This window comes from Lissotriton vulgaris, unplaced genomic scaffold (genome assembly GCF_964263255.1).
Source record: "Lissotriton vulgaris unplaced genomic scaffold, aLisVul1.2 SCAFFOLD_908, whole genome shotgun sequence".
Classification (NCBI taxonomy): domain Eukaryota; kingdom Metazoa; phylum Chordata; class Amphibia; order Caudata; family Salamandridae; genus Lissotriton; species Lissotriton vulgaris.
In genome coordinates, this window is record NW_028255349.1 from 761837 (window position 1) to 778560 (window position 16724).

General features: G+C 43.6%; 1 protein-coding gene across 1 annotated transcript in view; it reads left to right on the top strand.

The window, feature by feature from the left end:
* SEZ6L (seizure related 6 homolog like) overlaps window positions 1-16724 on the top strand; it is a gene marked incomplete at its 5' end in the record, with an annotated part of 799882 nt that overhangs the window by 737203 nt on the left and 45955 nt on the right. Inside the window, one exon of the mRNA XM_086951928.1 lies at window positions 8941-9135. Within this exon, the coding sequence (XP_086808054.1) occupies window positions 8941-9135 (195 nt within the window). The remainder of the gene's footprint in view (window positions 1-8940; window positions 9136-16724) is intronic.

The following is a 16724-nucleotide window of genomic DNA, read 5'->3' on the forward strand; positions in this document are numbered from 1 at the left end:
CCCCCTGATACCACTACCTGTGGTGGGGGTTCCCTTTGAGAGGGTTGGTATTGACATCGTTGGTCCCATGGATCCTCAAACTGCATCTGGGCAGAGATTTATACTGGTGGTGGTGGACCATGCTACTAGGTATCCAGAAGCAATTCCCCTTAGAACTACCACAGCTCCTGTGGTGGCAAGGGCCCTCCTGGGAATCTTTTCCAGGGTGGGATTTCCTAAGGAGGTAGTATCAGACAGAGATGCAAACTTCATGTCTAGTTACTTGACTGCTATGTGGAAGGAGTGTGGAGTAAATTACAAATGTACCACCCATTATCACCCACAATGCAATGGGTAAGTTGAAAGGTTCAACAAAACCCTCAAGGGCATGATTAAAGGTCACCCTGAAAAGCTTAGGCGCAGATGGGACATACTTTTGCCCTGCCTTCTCTTTGCCTAAAGAGAGGTTCCACAGAAGGGGGTTGGTTACAGCCCATTAGAACATCTGTTTGGACATCCAGTTAGGGTCCATTGTGTCTAGCGAAGAAGGGATGGGAGTTACCTCTCAAACCCCCTAAACAGGATATTGTGGACTATGTACTTTTTCTCCGCTCCAGGATGGCTGAGTACACGAAGAAGGCAACTAAAAACGTTGAGGTTAGCCAGGAATTTCAAAAGGCCTGGCATGACCAAAAGGCTGTGTTGACTGTTTATCAGCCAGGACAGAAAGTTTGGCTGTTGGAGCCTGTGGCACCGCCAGCCCTCCAAGACAAGTGGGATGTCCCTCATACAATAATTAAGCAGAAGGGAGAGGTTACCTACTTGGTGGACCTTAAAACTCCCAGGAGCCCCCATAGGGTGCTCCATGTCAACAGGCTCAAACCATATATTGACAGGGCAGACATGGGCTTGCTCATGGCTACTGATGAGGGACAGGAATAAGAGGGTGACCCACTCCCTGACCTGCTCTCACAGAACCCTGATGATGGATCAGTTGATAGTGTAGCCTTGGCAGGCAGCCTCACTGCCCAACAGCAAACTGATTGCAGAAAAGTTCTTAATCGGTTTAGACATATGTTTTCACTGACTCCAAGTCAGACTACCTGGGGCACTCATGAAGTGGACACTGGGGACAGTCTGTCTGTTAAAAATAAGATTTACATGCAACTTAACCATGTCAGGGACTGTATCAGGACTGAAGTCCAGAAGATGTTGGATTTGGGAGTGATCGATCCCTCAGACAGCCCTTGGGCTAGTGCAGTAATCTTGGTACCCAAACCTCATACCCAGAATGGTAAGAGAGAGATGAGGTTTCGTGTTGACTACAGAGGTCTCAATGCAGTCACTAGGACTGATGCTCACACAATCCCTAGGGTAGATGAGCTTATAGATACTTTAGCCTCAGCCACGTTTCTGAGCACATTTGACCTAACAGCTGGCTACTGGCAAATCAGACTAGCTGTGGATGCAAAGCCAAAAACAACATTCTCAAACCCTAGTGGGCACTGCCAATTTGTGGTGATGCCCTTTGGTTTGAAGACTGAACCTGCCACTTTTCAAAGGTCTGTGAATAAAGTCCTTACAGGCCTGGAAGCCTATAGTGCAGCTTATCTAGATTATTTTGCTGTCATTAGCTCCACCTGGGAGGATCACCTGATCCACCTGAGAAATGTTTTGGAGGCGCTGCAGAAAGCAGCGCTCACTATCACTATCAAGGCCACCAAGTGCCAGATAGGGCAGAGCCAAGTTGTATACCTGGGCCACCTTGTAGATGGAGGCCAGGTTCAACAATTGCAGAGCAAAATCCAGACCATCATGGACTGGGTTGCTCCAACCACCCAGACTCAGGTCAGAGCTTTTTTGTGCCTGACTGGATACTATATAAGGTTTGTCAAAGGATATAGATCCATACTGACGCCTTTGAATGACTTAACTTCCAAGAGAATGCCAAAGAAAGTTCAGTGGACAGTTAGCTGTCAAAAGGCATTCGATGACCTGAAGCAGGCCATGTGCACTACTCCCATTCTGCAAAGTCCTGACTACTCCAAGCAATTCATTGTCCAAACAGATGCATCTGAGTTGGGGGTAGGGGCACTGTTAACACAGTTGAATGATGAAGGTCAGAATCAGCCAGTAGCTTTTTTAGCAAAAAATTGACCCCCCCCCCCCCCAGAGAAACGTGGTCAGCTTTTGAGAGGGAGGCCTTTGCTGTGGTTTAGGCTCTGAACAAGCTGAGGCCATACTTGTTTGGCACTCACTTCATTCTCCAGACAGACCATAAGCCCCTCTCATGGCTACAACAGATGAAGAATGAAAACCCCAAAATTTGAGGTGGTCTATTTCCCTACAGGGGATGGACTATACAGTGGAACATAGATCTGGGAGTAACCATGACAATGCATATGGACTCTCCAAATATTTCCACTTAGAACATAAAGACTCAACTGGTCATGGTTAGTTTAATGACCTGCTTCTTATAGTTGCCCCCAGTTCTTGCTGATGTTTCACTGTTTTCGACTTAGACTGGCTGGGATCCTGCTATCCAGGACCCTAGCCTAGCTGCTATCTCTTCTAAATTGATTGTATGTACTTTAGGTACTCCCCAGATTGGATTCTGGGGTACCCTTGTGAGTCCCTAGTATATGGTATACTATGTAGCCAGGGCGTAGGTACCCCAGAGGCCTCCCAGCGGCTGCAGAATGTATTATGCCCCCCCTGGGAGACCATTCAAAATGACACAACAGGTCTGCTACTGCAGCCTGTGTAAGGTGGTGCATGTACCCCTTACTTAGACATAGGTTTACTATATCTACCTTATGTCACTGCACATGTAAACCTATCAGTCACCCCTATGGCAGGCCTTATCAATCCTGAAGGCAGGGTGCTAGGTTGTGTGTGAGAGGGTGCCCATGCATGAGCAGAGCCCCTCTGCAGCCTTTGGAATCGATTCTCCGGGGTTGTTCTGTGATGCAGTCAACCATATACTCTTAAGTGCATTGTAACTCACGGTAAATGCTAACTTTAAAACAGCTTCAAGGAAACATGTTGTGTTTGGTCTCAAACACAGTGGAATCATACCTCCACACCAGTAACTGGTGTGGGAGGTATGATTCCACCCTCCTAGAGGAAGAAATATGACAACACCGGTTACCTGGTACTAGCTTTCTCTCCCCTGGCATCACAAGATGGATGCTGCCAGCCACAGACACGAGTCTGCCCTCCTGCTGGTAGACAAAACTCCGGCAGGGGAAGTCTTGGTTTTCTGTCACTGTGATGTGTAACCTCCTTCCAGACAGGCTTTAGTGTATTGGAAAGGTGCTGGCAAGGGAATTTAATTCCAAGAATATGTAACAGAAATCAGACTACACCGCTGTTCATATCAATTGGTCTGATCCAATGTAATTGGCATCTGTTCACAACTATTTTGTTTGTCTGGCTCTAGGACAAAAAAAGAAGCAATAAAGCAAAAAAATAGCAACACAGGGAATCTTTTTTATCAAAAGATATTACTTTTATATATGTTTTAGTTTATAAGTTCAAAGGGTACATATCAACCATTGAAATGAATCAAAATGCATTCAAATGAAAAAGGAATTAACTAATTGTTCCTACAGTACATCTGAATAAAAAGTCCAATCTAAAAAATTAATAACAAATGACTCCTGTTTTTCTTAAAGTGAAGGTCACTTGCGAAATTAATAACAAATGAAGAAATGGACTCAATAGTCGACGTTTCGGTCTTTTGTCGTTTAGTCCTTAAGATCTTCCTCAGGACAACATATATTAGCATATAGCGATGATCCCTTCTGTAAATGATCTTGACGTGATTTCCAACAATTGAATTTTACACAAGCTCTTTGTGGCAGTCATGATTTTCTGAATGACTTTGCGTCATTTGAACTGGTCTGCGTTTGGGAAGCTTCCTCTCACAGCCAGTATTTCTTTTATTCTTTGTGGATTTTGTTTGTCTCTTTTCAAAATAGAGATTTGAAAAAAGGCTCTGCGTCGGATAAAGTCCTTCTACAGCGAGATGCACTAATCTAACCTTGGAAGATTAGTGCATCTCGCTGTAGAAGGACTTTATCCGACATATTGGTCATCAGGACAAGAACTGATCTGGCTCTATCAGTGGGGCCCCTAAAAGGCTAGGTGGGGCCTTGGGCAAGAGCCCACTTAGCCCATGCCTTAAAACGTCTCTGAGCCTAAATAAAAAATGACCAGAGCAGGGTCAAGTATGTAAAGGAATTACATAGGAAAATCCTACTAAAACTTTCAGATGATTCTAAAAGTGTCAAAGCAATGGTGGAAATAGTGCTTCTGCTCATAATACTCCCATTTGTGTTTGATGTGGTTAATCACAATGCTCTGCTCTCCTGGCTTATAGAATGTAAAGGACAATCATTCTGCATGGTCTAAAGTGGGAAAATATTGTAACTTAAATCTTATAGTAAAGTTGGATCTGCAAATACCACTTCTCTTCCCCTTTGTCGTCTGTCTGGACTCGCCTCTACTTAAACAATCCATAATGTTTATTTCACCTTTCTGGAAAATAAAACAAAACTGTGAGAATTTGGATTATTAGTTGGAGAAGCTGCTAGTTTTCATAAAGTAATTTCACAATTCCATACCAGGCCCAGTTAGATCTCAATATTAAACCCAAGCTCAACCCTTGGTAGCCAGAGCATAGAGGAGGCAGGCTTAACTTGGGAGAAATGTGTAAATCATTTATCAGAACCAAAACAGTTATAAAGCAGAAAACACTTAACAATAAAAGTTCCACTCCAATTTATAAAAACAGAGTAAAATGTAATGAAGAATAGGCACCAAAATGACAAAGATTAGATGAAGAGAACTGGAGATGTGATTCTTAGATTTTTTAAGTCAAAATAATACCAAAAAACTCAAAGCACCAATCGCAGTTATCTGGTCGCCCAAGACAGGCTCTAAGTCAAAAGTTAAGGTAGACCAAGAGTTACTGCTGGTTGGTTACAAGGACCAGGTTTGTCCCAGTGGAAATTTTGTATTCTGATTTAGTACATTTTCTGGAGGAAAGTCCTCCTCAATTGATTGTCCGCAGGTCAGGCTGCAGGGTGCATCTGGAGGATGGCTCAATGATGGCAGGACTCGATGGGAGCCTCTGTTCAACTGGAAACTTGGTGCAGTCAGTGTTGATGGCAGAAAAGCTCCAAGCGGGCGAAGTCTGAAATCTGTACCAGGAAGGTCTCATTGGGGGTGGGATGCTGTTTGACATTGGTCTCAGTGACGTCCCTCTTCGTTCAGGTTTGGAAAGCTTTTTCCATAAGTCGGCAAGGTAAACTGGTGAGCTGAGTTCTACCTGTAATGCGATGTTGGCGGCTGCAGCTTCGACATCAATCTTGATCTCCATTGATCTCTAAAAAAGTTTCCAAGTGTCCAGTTTTACAGGTTTTTGGTTAAGGAGAGTACACTCTAACACCAGCCAAGTGGTCTAGATGCTTGTGGGCACCACTTGTGGGTTAGGACTCACTCTCCCAAAAGCTACCAGCAGGGACCGGGGCAAATCTAGTTGGAAATGGTCAGCTGGGTTCATGGAAAATGTAGGCTTCTTGCAGCCCTGTAGCCTAACAGGAAGCCAGCCAAATAACCCTTGGAGTCGACTCATGTGCTCTAGGTACAAATGGAAGCACGCCCAGCACTTAGGGTTTCTCTCCACAGGATCAACAGCAGGCTCAGTCTTTCTCCTATCTTTCACATGTCCAAATGTGTTCTGAAGAAAGTATCCAGGGGTTAATATGTGTGCCTGAAATTAGCTTGTGGGTGGGCGGAGACTTTCTTTCCAATAGGGAAAAAGTTCCTAGGGACAATCCCAATCACTTTGACAGCATTTCCTGGGGGTTTGGTTCTAAACACTCCAACAGTGCCCTGCTCTGTCAGTATCCAACATGGCAGAAGCATTTGCCCCTTTCGCAGAGCTCTGAGGTGTGTCTGGGGAAATGAGAAACTCCCTCTGCAAACCTGTTGTGAAACAGTTTTCCTCCCAGTGGGTTTGGTGCCGGCCTGACTACCTGTACAATTGAAAGGGCAGGCTTAGGTGTGAGTTACATCTGCCTGTGACAGAGAAGGCCCCTTTGTAGCATGTGCAGTTGGTGCACACATCCCCCAGTTCATCCTGTCAGGGAAAGTTTCACCTCCTCCCACCCAAGGCCCTTTTGTAGCTCTTACTGGGAGCCATTCACACGTCTTTGGAGGGTGCTAGCAGGCTACCAGGTGACAGTTCGGCATAAACTTTGAAAAGACTGCAAAAGGCTTGAGACCAGAAAATTTTGACTTTCTATGGTCACTATTTCTGAAATAGTTAGTCACAATTCGATTTCAGCATTAAGTTCGATTTTGCTTAACTATAAAAATTAATGTTTGCAGTAATTTTTTAGCTATTGCCAATCTGAAGATAGCTTAAGTAGTTAAATAAAGTCAGCTGGTGTCTATGGCACAGCCAGCCATGCCACAGTGAAAATAGGGCTTGGCGCCTTTGTCATAATGGCTTGAGAAAACACTAAATAGATATTTCTTACTTCTATATATGCTACGCACCATGCCATATGGCTGGTAAGGCCCACTTCAGGTGTGAATTGCTACTATTAAAAGGGAGGTCTGTGCCTGTTCAAAGGGTGATATTAACAGGTGGAAATGGCAGGCTTAGATTCATGCTTTACCTTGTCACTTTAGTGGTGGCACATTAAGTGCTGCAGTCTACTAGGGACATTTAACTTACAGGCCCTGGGCCATATTGGGTACAATATACTAGAAACTTATGGGCAATTTAAATATGCCGATCGGGGATAAGCCAATTGTACTAATGTTTTAGGGTGTCAGAGTACATGCACTGGGGTCTGGTAGCAGGGCCCCAGTGCAAAAGTCGAAAAACCAGCAGCATCAGTCCAACAACTGGAGGGGATCATGCAAAAAGTGGAATTTTCTTACACTAGCCATGATATTTTCTAGAGTTCCTACATGGACTGTGCCAAACTATATACAAACCTGTACGAATGAGAAATCAATCCTATGGTACTGAGGGCGGATTCTCACAGATAGTTGTGCTTAATTCATCTCCCGGTCCCTCTCTCATTCTGGTGAATGACGTCAACCCTCATAAATCATCTTCTAAAAACCTCAAACCAAGCAAACAAATTAATCATGTTAGCAAACATGTATAACTGTCAAATACCCATCCTAAAAACCATCTGCTCCTCTCTCTTGGCTATGGTATTACCATTGAGCTTTCTTATGTGAAGCTGGCTGGGCCACTGTAATGTCTCATCCTGTCAGTTTCTTCACTTACCTGCAAAAAATTCAAAACTTTGCATTGACTTGCTGAAAATTGCTATCAAGTGGCCAAACTGCTGACTCCCAATACAAGCCTTTGCTTATTTAAGATTTTCTTCCTGATGCATCTGTGCCTTTATTTTCAGGCCCCATCATAACTAACCAACATGACAATATTTGTTTCTTCTAATCACCTGAGTGGGTTATTGCCTATATCCCATAGTATGTTTGACCTCAAAGAGAAGTGAGGGGTTCTCTGTAGCGCGGAGCTTTCTACCACCATATATAACAACAGCTGTCACTTCAGAAATATCTGTGCTATACAAAACTCGAAAAATAAAAAAATGCATGTCCAATGTGGCCAGAGAGTCGTCCCGTTGGCCACAGCATTACTTGTTGTCACCTGCTAATGCTACAACCGTGTGCTCTACAATTAAGAATCTTATTACAGGTTTATTTAAATCCTTTCCACTGAATACAAAAGCAATACATGCACTTTCCTTCCTTTGTCCTTGTGCTGTGTTCTTGCTGTTAGGAGGGCCGAGGGTAAACAAGCGCACAATGACGCAAGCAAATCTCCACAGAAAACTCCAGGTTTAATAAGCCACCGTTCTATAATCTTTTCTCTTTTGCATGATTATGGTGTGTGAATATTTTATGAAGGAGATTGCCCTTGTTTCTGTTTGCATGTACTTTCAAATGGCAGCATGCACCCTGTGGAACTAGAGCATGAGCCATAAATGTTCTTTCAGTGGAACAATCTTTTTAAACTTTAATCGTTATTTTATCTTGCAGTGTCTTCTGTTAAAAGTGGTGATTTATTATGACCATCAGGTCTTAAAAATGTAATGTGATGTTCCTGACTAGAGATTACAAATGGGTTTAAGAGTTTACTAGGCCCCATTGTGAGTGTGGTGAAGCAGTTTACGCATGCGCGTTACCACTAACCTACACGTTCACAACTACCATTGTGTTTCCGCTCCCGGAGCTCCTAGGTGCAGAAACACTGGACTCTTTTTACTGGCTGGAAATCCGGCTAGTAAATTTTACATGCAGATTGGACAGGGACTGCAAATGCAAGGACATGACTGGCATTCTACGGCTTGAGTGAGCATCACTCCCCCCTTCCCTCCCCCCCCCCCCCCGCCAGCACACAGCCTGCCCCTCCCACTGGCATAGGTCCCCATCCCCCTTGTACCTCCTACTACAGATGGTAAACACAACCAGAATTGTCCCTAGAATGGGAAAACCGCAGGCAGAAAAGGCCAAGTAATTCCAGTTCTGAATGTTATTCCTCATTTTGGTCACAAATTCTCATAATTACAACATGGTGGTGTACTGGATTTACCGGGTCTAGAGTCACAGATTTATGCTGGTAATTGTAGCATGCAACTTGTAATTTAAGCCATAGTGTATAAAGGTCGGGTGGATTCTATGCAGGGTATTTGCATGGTATAACAAATCTTCAACATTGTAATGGCACTATCCTAACTACAATTGCTATTATTTCACACAATGTAATAATATCAGGTACATTTTGGTAGCAAGCGATCTTTTTATCTGACTTTAGGGTGAACAACTCTTTATTAAATATGCTCTCACAGCAGCACTTTATTTGACTGTCACATATGAAAAGTTTACGGATGTATGTTTTTGCAGCTGAAGAATCGCTTGCGTGCGACAATCCTGGGTTACCTGAAAATGGCTACCAAATCCTTTACAAGAGACTTTATCTGCCGGGGGAGTCCCTCACATTCATGTGCTATGAGGGCTTTGAGCTTATGGGAGAAGTTACTATTAAATGCATCTTGGGACAACCATCCCACTGGAGTGGACCACTGCCCATGTGTAAAGGTAAACAATTATTTTTCTGAAGCAATGTGTGTTAGAGCATCAGTTGACAGAAAATAAGAAGATACTGAGTATATGTGTATTTTATAACTTCATGGGTTCAACTTATGTGTGGTTTACTAGCATTTGTTTTAACTTTGTTATCAATAGTATTCGCAGCCGCGGCCCATGCCGGTAAGAGTGGTAGGGCGGTGGGGCCTTATTGGGGGTGGGGAGTATTTCGACAGACGACGAGGGAAAATTGATTATTTAATTTCCCCTCAAGGTCGTCTGTCAAATCCTCCCCCAACCCGCCCCTCCGCCCCACCGTTCTTACCTGCATGGGCCGTGGCTGAGTATTTATAGTAAAAAGGTTGATATTCGATATTTTCCGTCTGTTGTGTAGTTACATAACACTCACTAAGGGACTGTATAGCAAGAGGAAATCACTCTCAACAAAATACAGGGGCATATTACCAAGCAATAGCGATAATTAGACAACAATTTACCGCAGCGCTGCGGCGATTTTTACCGCAAATACACCTTGGTATTACCAAGGTTTAACGCAAATGCGGTAAAAATCGCCGCAAAGCATGAATATCGCTGAAAAGTCAGCGATATTCATGCATTTGCGAGCTAATGCTCTTAGCCATGTTATCCACCTCCCATTGGATAACATGGCTAAGAACTGCTCAGGGCAGGTGTTAGCTTTTGGAGATATTCCCGCTTAGCGTGAATATCTCCAAAAGTTGGTAATAGGAGATAGCGATGTTAGCGACTGTTTTCAGTCGCTAACATCTTGGCACGCCCACTTTGCATCTCATTAGTGATAAATATCACTGACATGCAAAGTGGGGTCCAAGATGGTCGCTATCTCCTACTAGCTGTCGCTAACTGGTGTTAGCGGCAGCTAGGTAATAGGGAGATAATTTTATCTCCGCTTTCTTGGCTTTTAAAGCCAAAAAAGCGGAGATAAACCCCCTTGATAATATGCCCCACAGTTCCGATCCCTCTTTTCCAGGGATTCACACATTAAAGAGTTTTAAAACTAATGTACATGCTCAGGACTGGCTTAGGAATCAAAAGCTGCCCTGCAAGTCATGGGACATTAGTCTTATAAAGGTGAAAATGTATAATCCCAATAAAGCTAATGGTAGCATAGATTCCTCTATAACTTTTATTTCTGCAGGAGGCTTCTCCATTGCCACACTGCCACGTTGCAAGCGGCGTAGATGTCATTGTGTTTCGTCAATGTGGATCTGGCCCCAGCTGGTGGTGTTCAATTATTTTCTTGACTGTGATTGAGCTTACCCTCGAAGGATCCCAACTCACAGCCAACAAAAGGATTTGACTGAACCTATTCTTTTATGCTCACTTCGCTCATTGAGAAATTGTTGGATTCACTCCAAGGTCGAACTGAGTTCCCTGAGGTTTGTAGACAAATGCAATAGTTTTCATACTCCATGTTGAATGGGCAGGGTGAGGTAGAGGCCTGGTGGTCATCATAGAGGTTTGCAGGTATATCTAGTAATACTAGGGATTCCTTACCTTCGGCGGGTCTGAATCCTGACTGAAGGCCAATGTGTAGCCTGTCTCTATCCTTATATACCTGCAATTATCTTAATGTATATCATAAAAGCCCATTTTTATTTTCCATATTTTTGAGTAAAGTTAACTTTAGAAAACATTGTTTCTTGATTTAAGTAGTTGCTGTCACCTTTCTTTTCCATTGGCACTCGAGTTTGTCATTTCACATCGTGACATAGGCAGATGGGATACTGTTTTTTTGCTGTAAGTGTAATTGCATTAGTTGTTGCAATATGTTTATTGACCAGGGCAGCAGTGGGGAACTGAAGTCAGCCTAGGCAGAAATGCTCAAACCAGCTGGGCAAACGATGTCTAACTTTCTGCATTGAACTTTTAAAGAAACAAAATGATTTTATACTTAAATTCCTGCTTTTAACTGCTTATCGTAAAATTGCGCTTTTGCTACTTGTTTTAAATTGTTATGGTTTTAACTAACTAAACAATAAACATTACTAACTTGCATTAGTTGTTGCAATATGTTTATTGACCAGGGCAGCAGTGGGGAACTGAAGTCAGTCTGGGCAGAAATGCTCAAACCAGCCAAGCCGCCTTCGTCTTATTGTTATATTGCTCTCTTTCCACCTATCCACTTTTCATTTACCCCCCCCAGCCCTCCTCTCTCTCTCTCTCTCTCTCTCTCTCTCTCTCTCTCTCTCTCTCTCTCTCTCTCTCTCTCTCTCTCTCTCTCTCTCTCTCTCTCTCTCTCTCTCTCTCTCTCTCTCTCTCTCTCTCTCTCTTGAAACCTTCCCGTACCTGTTGCAATTATCCTTTGGGAGCTGGGGGAAGTGGCAGATGCACTCGAAATGGCGTGTGGCTTTCAAATCTGGCCGCCGAGGGCTCCCGCCCACTGGTAAAATGCCCTGTGGAAGAAAAGGCCTGTCCGGCCTGTAATTTTCTGGCTGTAAACCTCCATGCACACATTGACAGGATCATTGCACAGACAAAAGCTTCAATCCGTCATCACTATGGCAATCATAAAATGGAATCAGAAAGATAAGCCTATGAGTTGAACCCCTACATTAGGCACTTTTAAAAAATGAGTTCACAGATGCAAAGCTATAATTTAGTGCATAGGATTAATATATTTTTACCTGACATACGCCCAAACAAGTCAAAGAGTCCATTTGATACTATACATGTAAATCTTGTACTTTAAGGATTTTCATCAATTTCATATATTTTTTGACTGGTACAACTCCCATCAATTTGCCTATGTTTTATAGTTATTTGTACTTTGTTTTGCTTCAGAGACTGAAAATATAATGAGGCCATTTGGAGCTCAGCAGGTGGGCTGCCAACTTGCTATTGAAGATGAATGCACTCCTATGAACCCTCCAAGGCGAATGACCTCCCTCTAAAATTACAGAGCTGGTTTGGTGCGGCACATGTCCTCACACCAATGCAGCAACAACACTTTTTTTCTCATCTGAAAGACTGGCTGACTGCCATGTTGTAGAAGCTAGCATATTTTATTTTCATTTGCAGGAATAAATTGCCAAAGAAACAAAAAACTATAACCCTGCCATAACCCTGACATGCAGAGGGTTGTCTACCCAGGCATAAGGACCCTTCCTCGATATTCCTGTACAGGTTAACCATGGTGTGTATATTAACAGAGAAATAGAGGAGCAATTGGGCTACCAGGACATACATTTCTGATGGCAGAGAAAGCTGAGGCTCCACTGTCATACACCTACTGGTTCGCCCACCTCTAAACGAGACATGGGAACTGGAATTTTAGAGGGGTGCAAGGCTTGTGTATTTATACTGGCGTCCTACACCATCAAATGCTTAATGACCCCTTCCATCTTAAAAATGTATCTTGAATGGCTTATGTCTAGCACAACATCATAGCACCTCAGGAAGGAAAAAGAGGTTGTATTCACCAATACATGAGATAAGAGTCGTATTTCCTCACAACAGGCAGGTACATTGCACCCCTAATCCCAGCTGGAAGCAAAGGTTGTAGGGGCCTCTCCCTGTCGCTTGGAGGTTGACTCCATACGCATTTCAGAGGTCCACAGTAACATCAAGGAGAGAAATCATAACCAGGGCTCCAAACCCATCAAGGAAACAGAGGAAGGCAGCTATAATAACGGAACAAGCACCACTCAATCCCAAGTCAGTCCCACAGGGAGGACAGAGTACACAGACTGCAAGCAGAACTGAAGACCCAAGTCTAGTGGGGGCCCAGTAGCCAGCAAAAGTAGGAACACAATCCACATCAGAAACAAACTTCTAAGGGCCTAAATCTAAGCAATGACTCCCATTCAAAGACAGGAAGCCCAAGGGAAGCATTTCCCAGTGGAGATGGGAAAACATGATGTTTCTGGGTAGAGGTGGTGATTTATAGTCACACCTGAGGGAGGGGTGTAAAACATTTTTGTTTGTTAAGGAAGTAGGGTTTCTTTTGGGTGTGGATATGCATCAGGATGTCAAAATGCTTCTAAATATAGAAAGGTTTAATACATAAAGACAGTATTTTTTGCTACGGGATAATTACATTCAATTGATGTTAAACAAGTGTGCATGATTACTTGAATATCAGGAAGTGCTATCTCCTGTATATAAATTCAGACGACAGTAAAAGAAAGATGTCTGTAACAGAGTTAAACAAAATGAAGTGTTTTCTGTCCATCAGTCTGTGACGGGAGAAAAAAAAATTTCATCAAAACGTGAATTCCATCTTTCCATAGTGAAAAAGGTTACATACAGTTAGACCTGACAGCCTTAGGGCGGTCTTTTCCTAACTTTTTGTCCGCCTGCCTCCCTCCAATGTTCTAACCTAATATTTTCTGGCTTTAGGACTCTGCTCACTTTACCACTGCTGACCAGTGCTAAAGTGCTTGTGCTCTCTTCCCTAAACACATACATTTTTACTTAACCTAAATTGCCATATTTAATTTACTATTAAGTAGTTGTGAAGTGCTCTGCATGTGCCCATGGCCTGTAAGTTAAATGCTACTGGTGGGCTTGTAGCACTCATTGTGCCAACCACTTAAGTAGCCCTCAAACCATGGCACAGGCCTGCCATTGCAGAGCCTATATGTATTTTACACTGCCATTGCGACCTTGCAAAGTAAACCTCTTGCCAGGCCTAAACCTTTTCTTTTTATACTTATAAGTCACCCCTAAGGCAGGCCCTGTATGACCCACAGGGCAGGGTACAATGTTTTTAAAAGGCAGGACATGTACTTTTAAGTTTTACATGTCTTGGTAGTGAAAAACTCTGCATTTCAGTTTTCACTACTGCGAGGCCTATCTCTACTATAGGATAACATTGGGATTACCCTATTACATCTTTTAAGTGTAATTCCCAATTGTAAAGAGATGGATTTTTCAATTTTGGTGTCCCTGGACTCACAATTTACAATCAGAACTTATGCTGAAGTTGAATTTAAGTTACTGTTTAGCAAATGCCACATTTAGAAAGTTGGCATTTACTTCCTTTACCAATTTGGTGTCTGCTGCCTGTCTCTTTTTAGTCTGGGATAAGTGACAGCTGGACTTTGTTTATTCCCTCTAGACAGCCACCCTCAAAAGAAGCTTAGGTGTGTCTTGATGGGCCATCCTGGGTGATGGGAGCAAGGATCTGGGCACAGCCTCCCACTTACACCTGAATAGGGTGTGTCCTCTCCACACACAAAGGGCTGTAGTGAGTCTGGAACCAGGGCAGGAGGGCGGGACATCTGTGCACTTTCAAGCTTTCTTTGCTGTCTCCCCCACTTCAAGGGCACAATTGGTTAGAAGTACTAGGCCTCGGACACCTTAACTTCAGGGCACGTCTGAACTTGTGAAGACTCTGCCAAGAAGACAAACTGCTGTGTTGCTGAAAGGGCTGCCACTCTGCTGGACTGCTCCTTTGCTGACTCTAGCCTTGTGGTACTCTTGCCTCGCCGAGCTGCCCTGCTACTTGCTGTTCTCCTTCTGGGGTGAGAAGGGCTGGATCTGCATCACTTGAGCCCAGAGTGACTCCAAAGGCTTGCTAGCTTGCCTCCTGTCCTAAGTCTCAGGGATATAAAAGACTTTCACTATCTGCATTTGCATCTGGACTCTACATGCCGTGAGTCTGCCCTGCCAAGTGGTGCCACCCTAGTCCTGGACCCTTGGAAGTGAGGCCTAAGATGCTTCCTAATCCAGAATCCATGCATCCTCCTCAGAACCAGCGCATCTTCGCATTTGTGCGATTCAGAACCAGCGCATCCTCATCGTTTAAGTGAGAGGCCCGGGCATATCGCCTTCAGCATCAAAACATTGCCTACTGTGGGAGCAGCAGCATTGAATTGCATTTGGAACCAGTACTTAGCACTCTGAGCCAGCACATTGCCACAGTTGGGTGGAGAAAATCAGCGCATCTTGTCCACTGTATGGCTTCACACTGACGCATCACTTCAGCTGCACCTCGCATCTCCTTCGACGATGACACATCCTGATTCAAGTTACTTTGGTAAAGCAGGCCCAAGTGGGTCCCTGCATCCGGCCCACGCTCTATCTCATTCGGACTGAACTTTTGACTTTTCCCTGCTACAGTGTGGCCGGGAAACACATTTAAGTGCTTATTGTTTTATGTGCTATGTTATTTTTTTTAATTCATATCTCGACTTCTACTTGTTGGATTTTTGTTGTTTTGGTCTTGTGGTATTTACCAAATTAAACTCCATTTCTCTAACATGGTGTGTAGTCTTTTTCTGGTGTTTTCACTGTGTTGTTGTTTGGAGTGTTGCCAAATACTTTACACATTGACTTCTCAGTGCCAAGCTACCAGAGGGTGAGGACAGGATAATTTAGGGTGTGTTGTGACTTACCCTGACTAGGACTGTTGTTGCTGCTTGGACAAGGTGCATACCTCTGCCAACCAGTAACCCAATTGCTAACACTTACAAATAGAGACTGTCGGAAATGGTGTTTCTGGTTGGCTAGGTTATGCACCTAAGCCAGGCAGAACCCACCATTCTAGTTAACGTAAGGGAGTTACACACCCAGGAGAACCCCTGCTTACCTCCTTGGTAGCATAGCAGAGCAGTCAGTCTTATCCCAGAGGCAATGTGTTAAGCGTTTGCGCATCACACACCAGTGACACAGTAACACACCACAAAAGTGACTCCAAAAAGTAGTATATAAAAATATCTCACATATTGAATATAACACATAGACCACAATCAAATAAATAATAAATAAGGCTCCCTGTTTTCCGTTTTCGCTGATTTTTCCAAATAAACACAGACAGAAAACCATTTATTTTCTTGGCTGTATTTATTTTTAAATGTGGATAAAAACGGAAATTGGGTGCTTTTTGAGTGATTCTAAGTACACTTTGCCATGACAGCCAGGCCAACAACTGTGCGGATTGATAGGTAAGAGGGTTAAAAAAGAAAGGAACTTTAGTAAAGAGGCTTAAACAGCAGTAAAGATGCACAAGGCAGAAACAGAAATGTGCATATTTTCATATAAGTGCATTGATTTATCTTCTGCGGGTGATCATATTACTGAAACCTGGCAGGCATTCAAGCATTCAACCCCTGGCATAACGTTCTTCCTGCCTCATCCCGGCGCTCTTAATTAGTTTTTATTACTGACACTGGACGTCCCCACCCAGACCGCTCAATCCGTTTCACTCACCGGTATACCACACACCTGTCGCAAACTGACCTTGTCCACCGTATTCTTTTGACACTGGAAATGCCCCCCCGCCCACACCAGGGCACTACCCTCTATTGGCAGTCCCTTTTCTGATTGATCCCCTTTGGGCAACACCGCAGCCTACGGACACACGTCCTTTTATCTACATGCTGCTACCCTAGACCGAGTTGGAATTATCACCAGTCATTAGGGGCCTCCTCTCACTCCGTCCGACTCCGAATAGCCCTGAAGTGTCACAGGATACTTCCCTGTGATGAAACACGTGTCGGCTGGTTGTTTGGCGCAACATAGTTATTGCTTTATGATTGCATAAAAACCTGTTCTTTCTCACCCACACTGGTGTCGACCGCAGCTTTATTGGATTTGAGATACTATTTGCAACAACT